The 13,971-nt window shown below is 46.4% G+C and overlaps 1 protein-coding gene across 1 annotated transcript in view; it reads left to right on the forward strand.

Annotated features, from left to right (window-relative positions):
- Positions 1–13,971, forward strand: part of LOC144163045 (gamma-aminobutyric acid type B receptor subunit 2-like) — a 376,861-nt gene that overhangs the window by 339,230 nt on the left and 23,660 nt on the right. The window contains exons 14-17 of the mRNA XM_077693831.1: positions 3,979–4,089; positions 6,315–6,548; positions 10,948–11,109; positions 13,124–13,253. Coding sequence (XP_077549957.1) covers positions 3,979–4,089; positions 6,315–6,548; positions 10,948–11,109; positions 13,124–13,253 — 637 coding nt within the window. The remainder of the gene's footprint in view (positions 1–3,978; positions 4,090–6,314; positions 6,549–10,947; positions 11,110–13,123; positions 13,254–13,971) is intronic.

Here is a 13,971-nt window from a genome sequence, read left to right on the forward strand (position 1 = left end):
TCCGTCGACCGATCGGTAACGTCACGTGGCATTAATTGAAAGCCGCCGCAGGACATGTATAGGCCTCGAGACGCGAACAAGCCGCTCGCGAAGCACTGTTGTCGAGGTTGTCGAACAATTTGCCTGCAGTTTGCCGTGAAGAAAAAGCCGGCGAGAGGGGCTATTGGAAAACACCCTGGAGACGATGATGCCTGCGCGCACTCCATTTTTGAGGGGTTATGAAGACCAAATAAAACCTTGTTTCATTTGAAAGAATTAGCCCTGCGTAACTACAGTCGAACCTCCTTATACCGAAGTAGTGTCGGAACAGCATGTCAGTTCGGTATATCCGATATTCGTTATAACAGTAGAGATAAAAATCGGCTGTAACAAATCGACAATCTGGCTCGCGCAGAAATCCTTGATACAAAAAGGGAATTTCCAGGCTTCCAACCCACTATAAACAAGGTAACCCTTAACTTTCTCCTTGTTGCATTCCAAGCTGAATGAGCCAAAACATGAGTACGTGAAATTACAACAGAACAAGGTTCACTTGAGAAAACTGGCCTGCGTCTTTATTAATTTGATGAAGGATGTGATCTTCATCTGGTGGCTATTCACAGCACTGAGCAGGATGGAGTTTTTCTCAGTGTCCACGAACAAAAGGTTCTTCATACTTCTGCAGTTTCCGATGTCGAAGGGTTTTTCCAAGCAGCTTCTTAGCCTCCTTGTCACATAATTCTTCGCTATATCCGATATCGCGCGCGGCTCACGGTTTAACTTTCGTTATAAAAGATTAAGTGCCACTGAAATGAAGCGTGATCAACCAAAGATCGTATTTTGTTCGCTATAGCCGATAATTCGCTATATCAGTGTTCGCTATAGCGAGGTTCAACTGTACTCGGCTGCATTCCAGAGAGGGAAGAAGTTTTCTTGCCCGAAAAAATGCGGGAAATACGGAAAAACTTTCAAATTTTGTGCGACAGTACCTGATACGGGCAGCAGTGGCGTATACCTTGCAAGCACTCAAAAGATAGTTATCACTCTGTTAGCCACAGGTTATGATTAAAGTGATACGATTAAAGGGAACTAGAGGCCACACTTCAATCGCCCAGTCTTGTTTCTCGGCGGGTGGCTTAGGTTGGTGGCTCTCAATTGCGCAAACACGATTTTGTGACGTCACATAAAAACGCCACATAACGTCACATAGGTGACGTAAGCTGTGACGTCACATAACCGTTGCACATTCTGTGACGTCACATAATCCTCACACATTCTGTGACGTCACATAGCTGTTGGAGAGTCGCCACTGCTTCATGTTATTTTTTCAATATCTCGATCGTTTGTTTTCACTTCGCGATTAAGTTTGTATTTTTGTTATATGTACAAAGGCGTCTCTTTCGTGGCAACTTTAAAACGTTGTTTCCTGAAATTCCTCTTCCTGGTTATTGAACATTTCAAAGGGAACCGTTGCTTTTTCGGCGTGTGTCCATATATTGGTTGCGGGTGTTTTACGTCCCTGGGCTATATGAGGTGCGCCCTAGTGGAGGACTCCGGATTAATTTTGACCACCTGGGGATTTTTAACGTGCTCCGAAATCTCCACTCACGGGCGTTCTCGCTTTTCGCGTCCACCAGAAAGCAGTCACCACAGCAGGGATCCAACCCGGGTCCTTTTTCTGCGTGTGTCAGTTTCTCGAAGGAGAAATGTGAGTGGTAATCTAACAGGCCTGGTGATGTAACCAGTTTTTCAAAGAAAATTAAGGCTGGCTTGGGAATTTAGCCGGTACTTTTTAAATAGTGTGTTGGCCCTAAATGGCGAGGAGGCAATCACACTACGCACAAAACATCAGTATGGCGCGACTGGTGCGAACAAAATATGTAACGCTGCTGTAAGGTTCCCAAATTAGTTTTTTTTTTCCTGGTTGTGTTCGTGGTGTGGCTTATGATTGTTTGTGTAGCTCGTAGGGCCATTGTGGGGATGTTGCGTGTACATTGACACTGTTCCGTTTGTGAACCTCCTTAAATGAAATAACGAGCTAAGTTTGAGCCAATATATTATTTTTTTGCTTTTATTAAGTTACAGAAACAGCTAGCAGGTTTTTTTTTTAGCCTGCATTGGCTACAGTGAGTGCAGGCTCTTAGGACACTGCAGTTTCTGCACTGGTGTAGCCAGTGCAGGTAAAAAACTGCTCTGGTGACGTTAATCGAAGACAGGGGGTGCAGTATCTTTGCTTTCTTGAGAAGTGGTACCCCGGTTCCCTTCGTCATTACGGCCAGGGGACTGTCGTGCAGCAGGAAGGAGAGGGAAATTCCTCTCCACACTAGCAGAAAAGGAACTTGCGTCATTCACGTTGTGTACTCTCTGCTCCCGTCGGAACTATGGGTCGAGTCTGAGATTCGAACGCATGGCGTTGTCTGCAGCAGTTGTTAATATGCTCCAGTACAGGAATAGTGGAGAGACACTCGTAAGCAATTTGTTCGAACCTACACCCAGGAGTCTATGTTACACCTTAAATATCCTTACACACAATGAGATCACCCATTGCATAGAGTTTCATACTAATATACATTAGAAAGAAATCTGGCGCCACTGTCTAGGGGAGCCGCGCTTCGGCGAGCGTTCCGTCATGTACCGGGCAGGCACGTTCCACTTGTCTTTGGCATGGCTCACGAACAGGCTGAAAAGTTGCCTCTGGCTGCAAAAATGCAACAATACTGCTGCAGAAGATTAATCGAATTTGTTTTAGTATTATAAATTAAAGCTCCAGGAGGATGTATATGTCAGGGATTATTTAGAAGCTTCATGCAAGATGAACAAAAACACAATGTTACTCGTTTTATTAATTTTGGCTTCAAGACGACAAAGGAGCCATGTGGCTAACCAAGCCAAGGAGGCGAGGAACGTCGCTAGCTGCAGTGGCGCCACCCACGGCGGCCTGCGAATGCAGCGCCAGATTTTCCTCTAGTATATATTAGTATGAAACTCTATGGTCCATTGCACCGTCGTTTGTTCGTAAGGATAATTTCGTACAAGCATTAGAAACTACAGAAATCATGAAGGCACTCTAAAGCGCACTGGATTGACTTAAATTGTCATCCCTTTGTACAATATATTGTGGTTATTCCGCTAAAGTTGCACTGACCCCTCCTTCACTCTTGTTTTCTGTGTATACCGTCGTCATATTTGTGCCTCATCTTAAATACAACAGCGCACACTTCGACAGGGACGGGAACACGAGAAGACACAAGAGCTGAGACCGGCAACTGGTTATTTTATTGAAAATATCGAGAGTATAAATACATAAGCGGGCCAATCTACATGCCTTGCATGCGTCATAATTTTGGCGTACTCGGTCGCAAATGCAGAAAACAAATGCAACAATCCTTGAAACCTAATGTGGTAGAGGCTCACCCGAGGCGCAATCCGTGATGCGGTCATCTTATGCTTTCTTTTCTTTCCCATCTTTTGAAGTTTCAGATTGCTACATTTGCATGCCTTAAGTGTGGCCGAGTGTGCCCGAGAATCTTTACGCACGTATAGGTTGTGTCAACTGGGCCGCATAGGCCTTTATACTCCGGGTATGTTTAATAAAGAAAACAGTTGCGAGTCAGTGCTTGCCGGCTCTTCTCGTCTTCGCGTGCCTGTCGAATTGTGCGCCGTTGTTGCTAAGATGAACCATACCCAACTTGCCTGAATCTCCAGCCTTTTCATTTTAATTCATTTTATTTTTATTTCACTCAGACCCCACTGGGGGGTATCACATAACCTTTTACAGTGGTTGTGAGCCTTTTACATCCCTGCGTCACTTTCTATAAGTTATCGCACAGCATTTAAACCCTGCGCAAGGTACTCCGGGTTGCCCACATACATTCATTCGTTAATTTTTTCTTTCTTTCTTTCTTTCTTTCTTTCTTTCTTTCTTTCTTTCTTTCTTTCTTTCTTTTTTTCATTCATTTATTCATTTGTTCATTTATTCATTCCTTCGTTTTCTCGCAGGCGTCGCAGGGGAACGAGGACGTGTCCGTGATCCCCGAGATGGAGTTCTGCCAGAGCCACAAGATGACCATCTTCCTTGGCTCAATTTACGCCTACAAAGGACTGCTCATGGTGCGTCCTCCAACTTTCCTTGTTCGCATTCTGTTTCCGTTTTTGTGCAGTTCTACGAAAAGCATCGAACAAGGATCAAACGCATTTCGCTACCTACAGAATAGTTTTATTTGCAGTAGCCGACCGTTTTTTCGGACTCCAAAAATTCGGACTTTCTGGATACTTCGGACTTTCCCGAGGAACCGCCAGTCTATAGGAGTAATGTATATGAATAACGGATATTTCGGGCAAAATAAGGACAAAAGTTCGACTTTACGGACAAAAGTTTCCGCGACAGAGCCACGGTGCGACTCCAGGGCGACGCCATTTTGAATCTTAAGATACCTGCCCAACTTCGGATTGGGTGGAGATTGGCTTCACTCCCGGCGGGGTAACAAACTTTGATCTTATTGCTGCAGTGGACAGCATTATAGTGTGGTTCGTGGAAATAACGGACCATGAGATTGTGCGCCAAGTGACTGCGCTGCTGCAAATCGACTCTGACTGTGACGAAGGCACTCGCGTCCGCCTGCAACCGTCAACGCAAGACATTGACAACGCTTTGGCTTTGTAGTCCAATGTTTACGAACACAACGGGACACTTGCAGAGGTGCAAGCAGACGTTCTCGTACGAGGGAACCATTCGTGAGGAAACCACACGAGGGTACCATTTAAGACGAGGAACCATTCGCGGCCTCTTCGGTTTTATATAAACGAAATAAAGTTGTTTTTTGCGACTTGCGGATTTTTCGAACTGCTCTTTTCTTCGGACTATTTTTCGTTCCCCTCCAGGTCCGAAAAATTGGTCGGCTACTGTAAATCGTAAAGCCGTGACGATACGATGGAGCTGAACGACAAGTTGTGGATTATACTATAGAAACTTGGGTACGGCGACAGTTGCCTGGAAGTTGACACTTTGTCTAAACACATATCAGCTGATTGTCTTGTCTCCCAGTGGTAATTTAGCGGTTGTGATGATCGAATCAGACGTCCTGCCCCCTCGTCGTACCTGTTGCTGAAGAAACGTTTGTCAACTGAAATACACCTTAAAATGGCGGATAGTATGCAGGTATACAAACAGCTCTTATCGTGCATAGTGTAATCAGGGGCGTACTACTGTAAAAAAAAAGGGGGGGGGGGGCGGACTCAAGAAAAGGGGGGAACCCAAGTAAAGAGAAGGGAATTCCAATGCTCTCCCCTTCCGAAACGTTTTCCAGGCAGCACGAATAGGATAGGGCTAGCTTTCCTACGGAGAAATTTCCCCCTTCCCATCTTGCCTTTGGCCTCAGGTCAACAACAATAACAGTGTTCCTTCGGTATTGCCTTCGGTATGCCTTAGAAAGCAGTGAAGGCAGCTTTGGGAGTAGGGACAATATTGAAGTTCACCGTAGTAGGCGCAAGCTGTTCCGCGTCTTTAGAACGGCGGATCAGAACACGCCGCACCTTTTTCCCTTGTCTTATGGAGGGAGTCAAGATGCAAAATTTTCGCGAATGTTACTAAGTCGAACTTCTGCTCCGCACTTCTTTATAGATTGAACTTTTCCAAGCGCATTGGCTGGCATTGCCCATTAGCTGTCGGTTATTTCCTGCTACGAACATGACCTCTAACATATTTTTTTCTACTATTGGGTGCATTAAACTAAACGAGCAGTTACTATTTAGTGGTATTCGGGTATTACCGGTGCACACCCTGTCGTGACAGTGGAGAAAAAAATGGCTGCGGCTTGGCTCAGCTAACCTTGGATATGCAAAGCAAAAGCTCGGCCTAGTCTGTTTGAGTCTTGGTTTCGCGTGGTTAACCTTTGATGTAGCTGCATTGCCGACCACGGCTCAACGCCGCTCGGTCTCGGTGCAAAGCTCACAGAAGGAGGCCTGGTCCCGCTTTCATTCTCGGCGAACGCGGCGTTCCTCTTCGCCGAGCGCAAGATTAGTCACGTAGCCCGAGACGACCCAGCGCCGCATGCGTGGGAGGCGGCGGGGTTTGTCGGTTGCCGATCAGCTGAGCGCCCGCAACCGCGCTCCGCTTAGCTGATCAGTTGAGCAGAACGACTGAAAACGGGGTCTTGTACGCAGCGCCGAAGGCGGGCCCGGCGAATCACGCTATGCGCTTTAAGAGGTGTGTCGCAGGAGGTGTGACTGAGGTCAAAAGGGGAACTTGCGCATCGCGGCCAAACCGATGGACGAAAGTACTAAAGGTTTTCTTTAAAAGAAGGGAGAGTGGTACCACGGGGTCGTGGTGTTTGCAGGCGTTCGGCTGCTTCCTGGCGTGGGAGACCCGCCACGTGAGCATTCCGGCGCTGAACGACTCCAAGTACGTGGGCATGAGCGTGTACAACGTGGTCATCATGTGCACCATCGGGGCGGCCATCTCGTTCGTGCTGCGCGACCAGCAGGACGCCGCGTTCATCATCATCTCCGTGTTCATCATCTTCTGTTCCACCACCACGCTCTGCCTCGTGTTTGTACCCAAGGTGAGACTGGTGAGCCCATTTCACACACGCTCTACATGTGGCTCCCTTCTCTCTCTCTCTACCACTCACTCTCACTCTCACTCTCTCACTGCCTCTTGCCCTGCCTTGCCTGCACCCGTTCACCCCCCTCACCATCCCTCCTTTGTGCACAAACGAGTAGCACCCAACATTACCGCCGGTCCCCCACGGGGTTGCAAGACCCCCTAGAAGCGTCGACTTGAATTGGCTGCTGTAGTTTTTTTTGTTTTTTTTGCGATAGTATACCCGATGGCATAAAGACTACGTTGCAGGCATAGGTTAGCTCCCGTATCTGGAAGAAACGCAAAGAGGGAGCGATGGTGGGGTCCCCATATCCACCGATGAAGGTCACGTGGCCTGCCAGGGTGGAGGCCTGTGCCTCGAAGGTGTCGTGTTCTGGCCGCTTCCAATGAAGAGCACGTCCACAGCAAAGGTTCTGTGTCCGCATCTTTGGCAGGAGCCGTGCAAAAGGGGCAGTTGGATCGAGGAAAGGGAGAGTCAACAGGCGTTATCTTCTGGGCGGCGTTTGTGGTACAGCATGGCACCCGCATTTCAAGCGACCTTTGTTCGGCCAGATTTCCTCACTACTCTCAGACGGAAAAAGCTCCGCGATAAGGTTTATTTAGACCGCTTTTGCACTGCCAGGCTTGGCTCTTCACCTTTTCTTCTGCGTGTGCGTACTGTTTGGTACCACGGTTGCAGTACTTTCAACTTTAGAGATGATTATTTCGATAGACGAAGGTTACAGTGAAAATTATACAGACGAGGGTCCTATAGTCGAGAGTGCGCCGAGACACTTAGAATAAATAGTGTTAATAAAGTAATCAAAGAAATTGGGTAGTGATTATTTTTTAAGGTATCTGAGCAAAGCTATTTTCACGGTATTCCCTGTCGCAGTGCACCTGTTCCCGGTAAAATATATCGACCGAATTTATGCTCGAAGACTCTTTTTCTCGAGCTACGTCTGGTGAACTTTTCTCATTCATTGAGGATACTATTGAGACGCGGAGGGCATTTTTTTTCTGCAAAACGTTTTGTAGCCCGTGTGCACAGCGTTTCGCACGGGCTAAGGAAATCCATGTGGTGTGCGTTCAAGTGTAGTCATTCCATGACTTCTCTCGTGTTACTTCAACAATTCATACCTACAAGTCGTAATTTATCACAATCTTTTGAAGTCGTAGTTTGTCACAATAATCCAAGTCACACGCTGTGTACAATTAAACGTAGATAATGAGAATCTAGTAGCAGCGCACGCGGCATTGTCTAGGAGGCGAATACGGAAGAGGTCGGGGGGGGGGGGGTGCGGGGGGGAGGGGGGGTGCAGTCAAGTGAGAAGGAATTATATATGCAAACGTCGAAATGCTACGAATGGGAAGTTCTCACCCTGTAGTTCCCTTGCCCCTGCGACAAGTTGTTCAAGCTTGTAGCTAGCTGCGTTCCATCCTCAACACCGCCATCATCGTCATCATCACCACCACCAGTGCACACTCCACCCGCATGTGACACAATGGCACACACGTTGATCCTTTCTTTTCAGAGCACACCACCCGTTGCACATTGCTTTTTTCGTGTGTGTGTCGCTCTTGTGCCGGTGATCGTGGTCTGCCAGTGACGTGCTCGTGAAGTGATGTGTTATACCCCCTTGCCGGGCAGTCGTCCCGCGCTTTGCCTGAGGCCGAAACTACTGTTGCGCAAGAAAATAGTTCCCGGTGATCACCGCACTGGCCAGCTCTTTGAAATACCACAGTAAGCTCTCGTTACAACGAATTCGCTTTATTCGAAATTTCGATACAACGAATTCGAAATTATACGAAACAGCGAATTCGCTTTATTCGAATTTTCACTTTATTCGAACTGTCGCTTTATTCGAAGTATTCCGCAGTCTCAACTACAGGGCAAGGACACCAGATCATCGCCGCTTTTTGCAGATTACCGCTTATAGCGAAGTCATTTTTATGTCACGGTGCCTTTGTTGTAACGAGGGCTTACTGTAATTAAATCATACTCTGTTTTAATGAATGGTGAGACCAAAATACTAAGTTTGGCGATCATTTTTATGTCACGAATTGCCGGACACGTCGACATCAAAGACGTTACTCGTTAACAACTGCGAAATTAAAGCTTAACACACCCCATCTAATGAATCAAAGTTGTTTTACTAGTTATAGGGTTTTAATCAGGCAGAGTCGTCATATCAAGTTGTATATTTGTGGCAATTTTTGAGATGTGATTTTAGGGATGTGCTCGAAGGCTGCACGATAACCCATGCACCAAACAGTTCAAGTTTTTGACGTTGTTACTTTTATTTACCAAATTAAATTTAAAGTAGCCTGGCAGCCGGCTACTTGCTATTAACTATATGCGTGTGTTCTTTTTAAATCCAATCAACTTACTTGTCATCAGTAATATGATTACAGAGAACTTTTCCTTATGAGCTAGAAATGTTGCACTCGCGCTAAGGCTCAGTCTAAAGCTTCTTCCTAATGTTGGCGCATTTGCTTAATCAGCAAGTCGGTTCTTTGAGTGAGAACATAGTAATTATGAAGAACATAGAACAAGGACTCCCAGTGAAAATAATCATTTCGACAACCTCTGTTTTTAGTTTTTTGCATCATTGTTTGTAGTACGTTGCTCGCCGGATTTTATGCCTTCTGCGATCACGTGACGTATTTCAGCCGCGCTGTGCGCGAGGCGCTTCGCTGCCATTAGTTTTTGTCACCTGTTGATACCGGGTGAATTTGAAAAAGAAAATGCAGTATCTGCCTTTGTGCCGTTTTCGCTCTGGGATGGAGCTGGTTAACATAGTTCTGCATTACCGAGAATTGTTCAACGGAGTGCTGAATTGCTTTTTCGAAGTATTCTTTCAACCAGGGTAAGTGGGATAGCGAATTCCCCAGAAATAAAATGACCGCTAATTTTCTGCTTTTGCCTGCACCAGCTGGTTAATTGCCCTAATGAGCCAGCAAATACAGCATCGGAATAACTTTGGCACCTCGCTCACTCTAAGACAATCAGCTTCGCCCCAATGCACTTAGTTGACAAATTAATGCAGCCAAGAATAAAATTTCGATGTCGAGCATACGATTTGATGCGAAAGTTCCGTCCGCGCTGTCTCATCCCACGCAATTGAAGCATGACGTTCTGCACTGCGCCATGCCTCAGCGCAGGTCACATTTTTTTATGCAAATGGCATGCGCGTTGCTGTCGTTTGCCACAACTCCCAAGTTGGTAGCATGAATTATTTAATTTAGTGCACTGCGGTAATTAATCCGAACCACGGTAGGGTCTTAGAGGGTGCACGAAACAGCTGGAAAGGTGGCATTTTTGGGCGTGTACGTGTGTGGTATTTACCTTTCACTGAGTCTGAAACTTGGCACCATAGGCCCTCTGTGCGTTGCCTGGGGCCAAGATCGTCTGCGCCCACCACACTTGCAGCTTACGCTGTTTCGTAAGAAACTGAGAGCTTAGGTCACGGTGATTTTAATCCCTTGTCAACATTGCGCCCTGGAGGTGAGCCGCCGTTTTTTTTTTTTTTTTTTCATTGGAGTGGACCCTTGGCTGTTCGCGGCGGTGGCTCAGCGGTTAAGGCATGTAACTTCAGACAACTATGGTTGATGTCCGGCAGCGTATTATTACTGCCCCGCTTTTTCCTGGTAGCAAATGACGAACACCTCCGTGAACAAGACATTGTGTGCGCGTTAAACTAAATCGGGGGGTTCGGAATTAGCCAGCTGCCCCTCAGTGCAGTGCATCCCGTAACCAAGATGTGGGTGATGGCGCTTTCAGCCTCAGTTCATGACCACAGCCAACAATTTGTAGACACAAATAAGAAGCAATGTGCGAGTGATTCTGACGATGTCGTAGTCTAAAATCCCAACAGGAATACCGCAAAAACCTAGCAAAAACCTAACCTGTCGTACGACAAAAAACTTTGTTGCGAAAACATAAGTCCCGTTGTTACGATAAAGCCGTCTGTTGTTACGACACACGTTTCTGTCGTAAGGACAAAGTCAGTTTTCTCAGCGACAAACATTCGTGTAGTCACAACAGAACTGCCATTTACGCTACTCTTCACAATGGGCAATAATATTCAAACAATGTGCAACTACTGATGCAACATCAGAATCACTAGAAGACAGGAATTCGGCACGACGGAAGATCAAAATCCGGACAGGAATACGACACACGACAGAACATCAGAAACACGACGCGACAAGAACACGACAAGACGACAGTACGACACGCGAAAATAGGACAAACTACAGAATTCTGTGTTGTCGTCTTTTTCGACTGGGCACGGTCAGCCTCGTTTTGCTCATATCGTGGCGTTCCGCTGTTCTCTTTCTGTCCCCAACCCTGTTCTCCCCGTCCTCTGGTGGCGGACCGGCAGCTTGTGGAGCTTCGGCGCAACCCGCAGGCCGGCGAACACCGCGTTCGGGCCACCCTGAAGCCGCTGAAGAAGTCGAGGCGCGATTCGGACGACGAGAGCCTCTTCACCAGGATCAAAGTGCTGCAGGACGAGAATATGCGCTGCAGGCAGCGACTAGAAGAGGTGGGCGCCCACACTCTTAATAAAAAAGGTCGTAAAAAGGTAGTAACGACCGTATTTACTAACTCCTTACGAACCTTACTACCCCGCAGTTTTGTACGTAGGCTCTGCCACTAACAACTGCGTGGTTAGTAAATTAACTGAGTGTAGGTAGTAGTATTCACTAGATTAAGGTCCTGCTTGTGACTAGGTTGTTCATGGCAAGTTAGTAAACGCATAGCGCAGAAGAGTGCTACATTTACTACCTCCAGTTACTAAGTACCTAGTGTATACTGGGTGAAGTAACTTGTTAGTATTCCATTAGTGAATGCCCCGACCTTTTTTTAAGAGTGCACCCTGCCACCCCTCCCCCCTGCCGCCTCACCCACCTCCCCGCCTCCTCTCGCGTTCCGTAGACGCGCCACCTCAAGTTTAAAGTAGTCATGAAGACAACACACAAGTTTGATTTATTAACCCTTCGGGCCCTGGTGGTGTCAATAGATGCCACCACATAAAAGTTCTTCTAGCGCATAGAGAACGAAACCAAAACTGATAGTATTTTGGGGAATTGTTCTTTAATGACACCCATTGAGATAGATATCGCGGTTGTTTCATTTTAGTGGAGCTGCACGCTACAAAGAAGGAGCTCCTGTGAAGACGAAATCACGACGTTGAGGCTGAAAAAAAAAATGGCGGTCTTAGTTTTATTTCCAAGCTTGTAAATCTATAAATTTCTGCACTACGGAGCTCATTTCTTGTTTGCAGGTTCATGAAGTCATAAAGCTTAGGAAAGTATGCAAAAGTGATGTCTCTGCTCAACGCAAATTTTTTCAATTGCCATATGTGCCAATTAGTTGCCTTCCTAATAAATGCGTTATTAATAAATTCGTTATTACTTGCACTTACAGCTCTACTTTTGTTTGGGGGCTTATGGGACCCCAAAATTTAAGAAAATACACAGAAAACATTGATTTGCTTGAAACAGAAAAAAATCAGGGCTGACAGGGTTAAAAAGACTGCTTTGGCCCGATGAAAATGCCATTTTTATCGCAAACTTCGAACAAATAATGGAAATAATTTACAAAATCCCGGGCCATGTCTACAAACGTAAAACGGGAGGAGGAGCGAAGCATGCAGTGTATAGGTGCATTATTGGCGCCTTGGCGTTTTTGCCAACGGACAGGAAACGCGTTGGCGAGTAGAGGTATACAGCTTTGCAGTAAAAATCTCGTGTCTTTGAAGCACGAAGCGTTCCAGCGCGAGGCGTAAACGAGTGTCCCGGTGTTATTTTAGTCCGCGTTATGTTCTAGCGCGAGGCGTAAACGAGTGGCCCAGTGTTTTACTAGCGGGACTACATAAGACGACGATTACGACGACGACATCAGACACCAACAGCCCGAGCCACTAAGGGACTTCACCCCTAAAGAATTAAAGGGGCCCTGCAATGCTTCCGATGAACTCTTTCACTCTTTCATTTGCTTCTGGGAGCATTGTCAAAGCTATAGTTATCGCCAGAAAGGAGCGTCATTTCGTTGTTTGCTCGTCGCTGCAGATACGCCTTCCGTTTCTGCTTTTCTTTTGTGGCTTTCTTTTTTAAGCGGCTATCGATTTCGTTCATTGCTGCAACTGAAAGAAATTCGGCCAATTGCCACTACGTTGCTTTAATGACGTCACTCCAGCAGTCAAAGAACGCCAAGACCGGGAAAGAGAGAACAATGTTTTGAGCAACTTTCTATGTTATCTCATGGGCATCCAGCAGTAACTTTTGGCCGAGGTGCTTTGCGACTCCCTGATCTACGTTCTCGATGTGTTGGTCGTCTGCGTTCTGCAAGCATTTAGGATTTCGAAGAAAATTAAAAAAAGTGTTTCAGGGTCCCTTTAAAGGGACCCTGCAACAGCGCCTCACCCCTTATCCCAACAGGGAAATTTGTGTATAAAACATTTCGTTTGAGCAGCTTTCGTCTTGAGTAGCCATTTCCGCACGGGTGCTTCTGCTCGTCGCTTACGCCTACGCCTTCTCTTTTCCTCTCCTTTTCAGAAAAACATTGAATTGCAGTCGTTATTGTTAAAATTGAAAGATGCAGAGCCGGTGATAGTCGTCACGCATGACGCCATTACGACGATTCCAGAAGTAAGCTCACCTTCGCAACTCGAAACCTCAGAGCGAGGTAAGTGTTTGCCGTTTTGAGCGTTATGAATGTTTGTGGCTCATTTACGTTGTTACCGCATTTTCTCGCGTATAACCCGCACCAAAAACGCGAAAATTTCAGTGGCAATGCAGGGGCGCGGATAATACCAGGGTTTTTTTTTTTTTCTCAAGTGCAGCTTCACGGCAATGCGCGTTGTGCCGTGAAGCTCCTACGCAGTAACACTGAATTTGAAATTGAATTTGAATTTTATTGGCGCAGCAGCCAAATTTGGCTATAATGCGCCACACGCAGTAACACTGACTGAGCCTTCCAAGGCAGCGATTGCGCGAAACATACAAGGACAAATAAGAAAAAACAATGGCGAGCGCACTCTAACAACTGAATTTCATTAGTGAATGGTGGCTTTCGCCCTGCATTCAGTGTATTCTGCGTGGGAAATATACGCTTTTGCTGTCTACATAGTATGTGATGTTTTGCTTGAGCAGTAGCTTCGGTGCAGCCTTTCCTGTATCAAATGTGCAGTCAATACGCGAGGATTTTTTCCTTTCCTTTCCGGCGGGGTGAAAGTGGGGTGCGTATTATATGTTAGGGGCTGGTAATACCCGCGAAAATACGGTATTCCTTTCTTCGTGCTAAGAACACGGTAGTGCTGTGGGCTGTAATGTAGTAACGTGAATGTACCTACCACGGAACATATCTGTCCGATTAATATGCGTTGATATCTGCTGCCTTAGCC

This window comes from Haemaphysalis longicornis, unplaced genomic scaffold (assembly GCF_048455015.1).
Source record: "Haemaphysalis longicornis isolate Haplotype H1 unplaced genomic scaffold, Haemaphysalis longicornis Haplotype H1 scaffold_12, whole genome shotgun sequence".
Lineage (NCBI taxonomy): Eukaryota > Metazoa > Arthropoda > Arachnida > Ixodida > Ixodidae > Haemaphysalis > Haemaphysalis longicornis.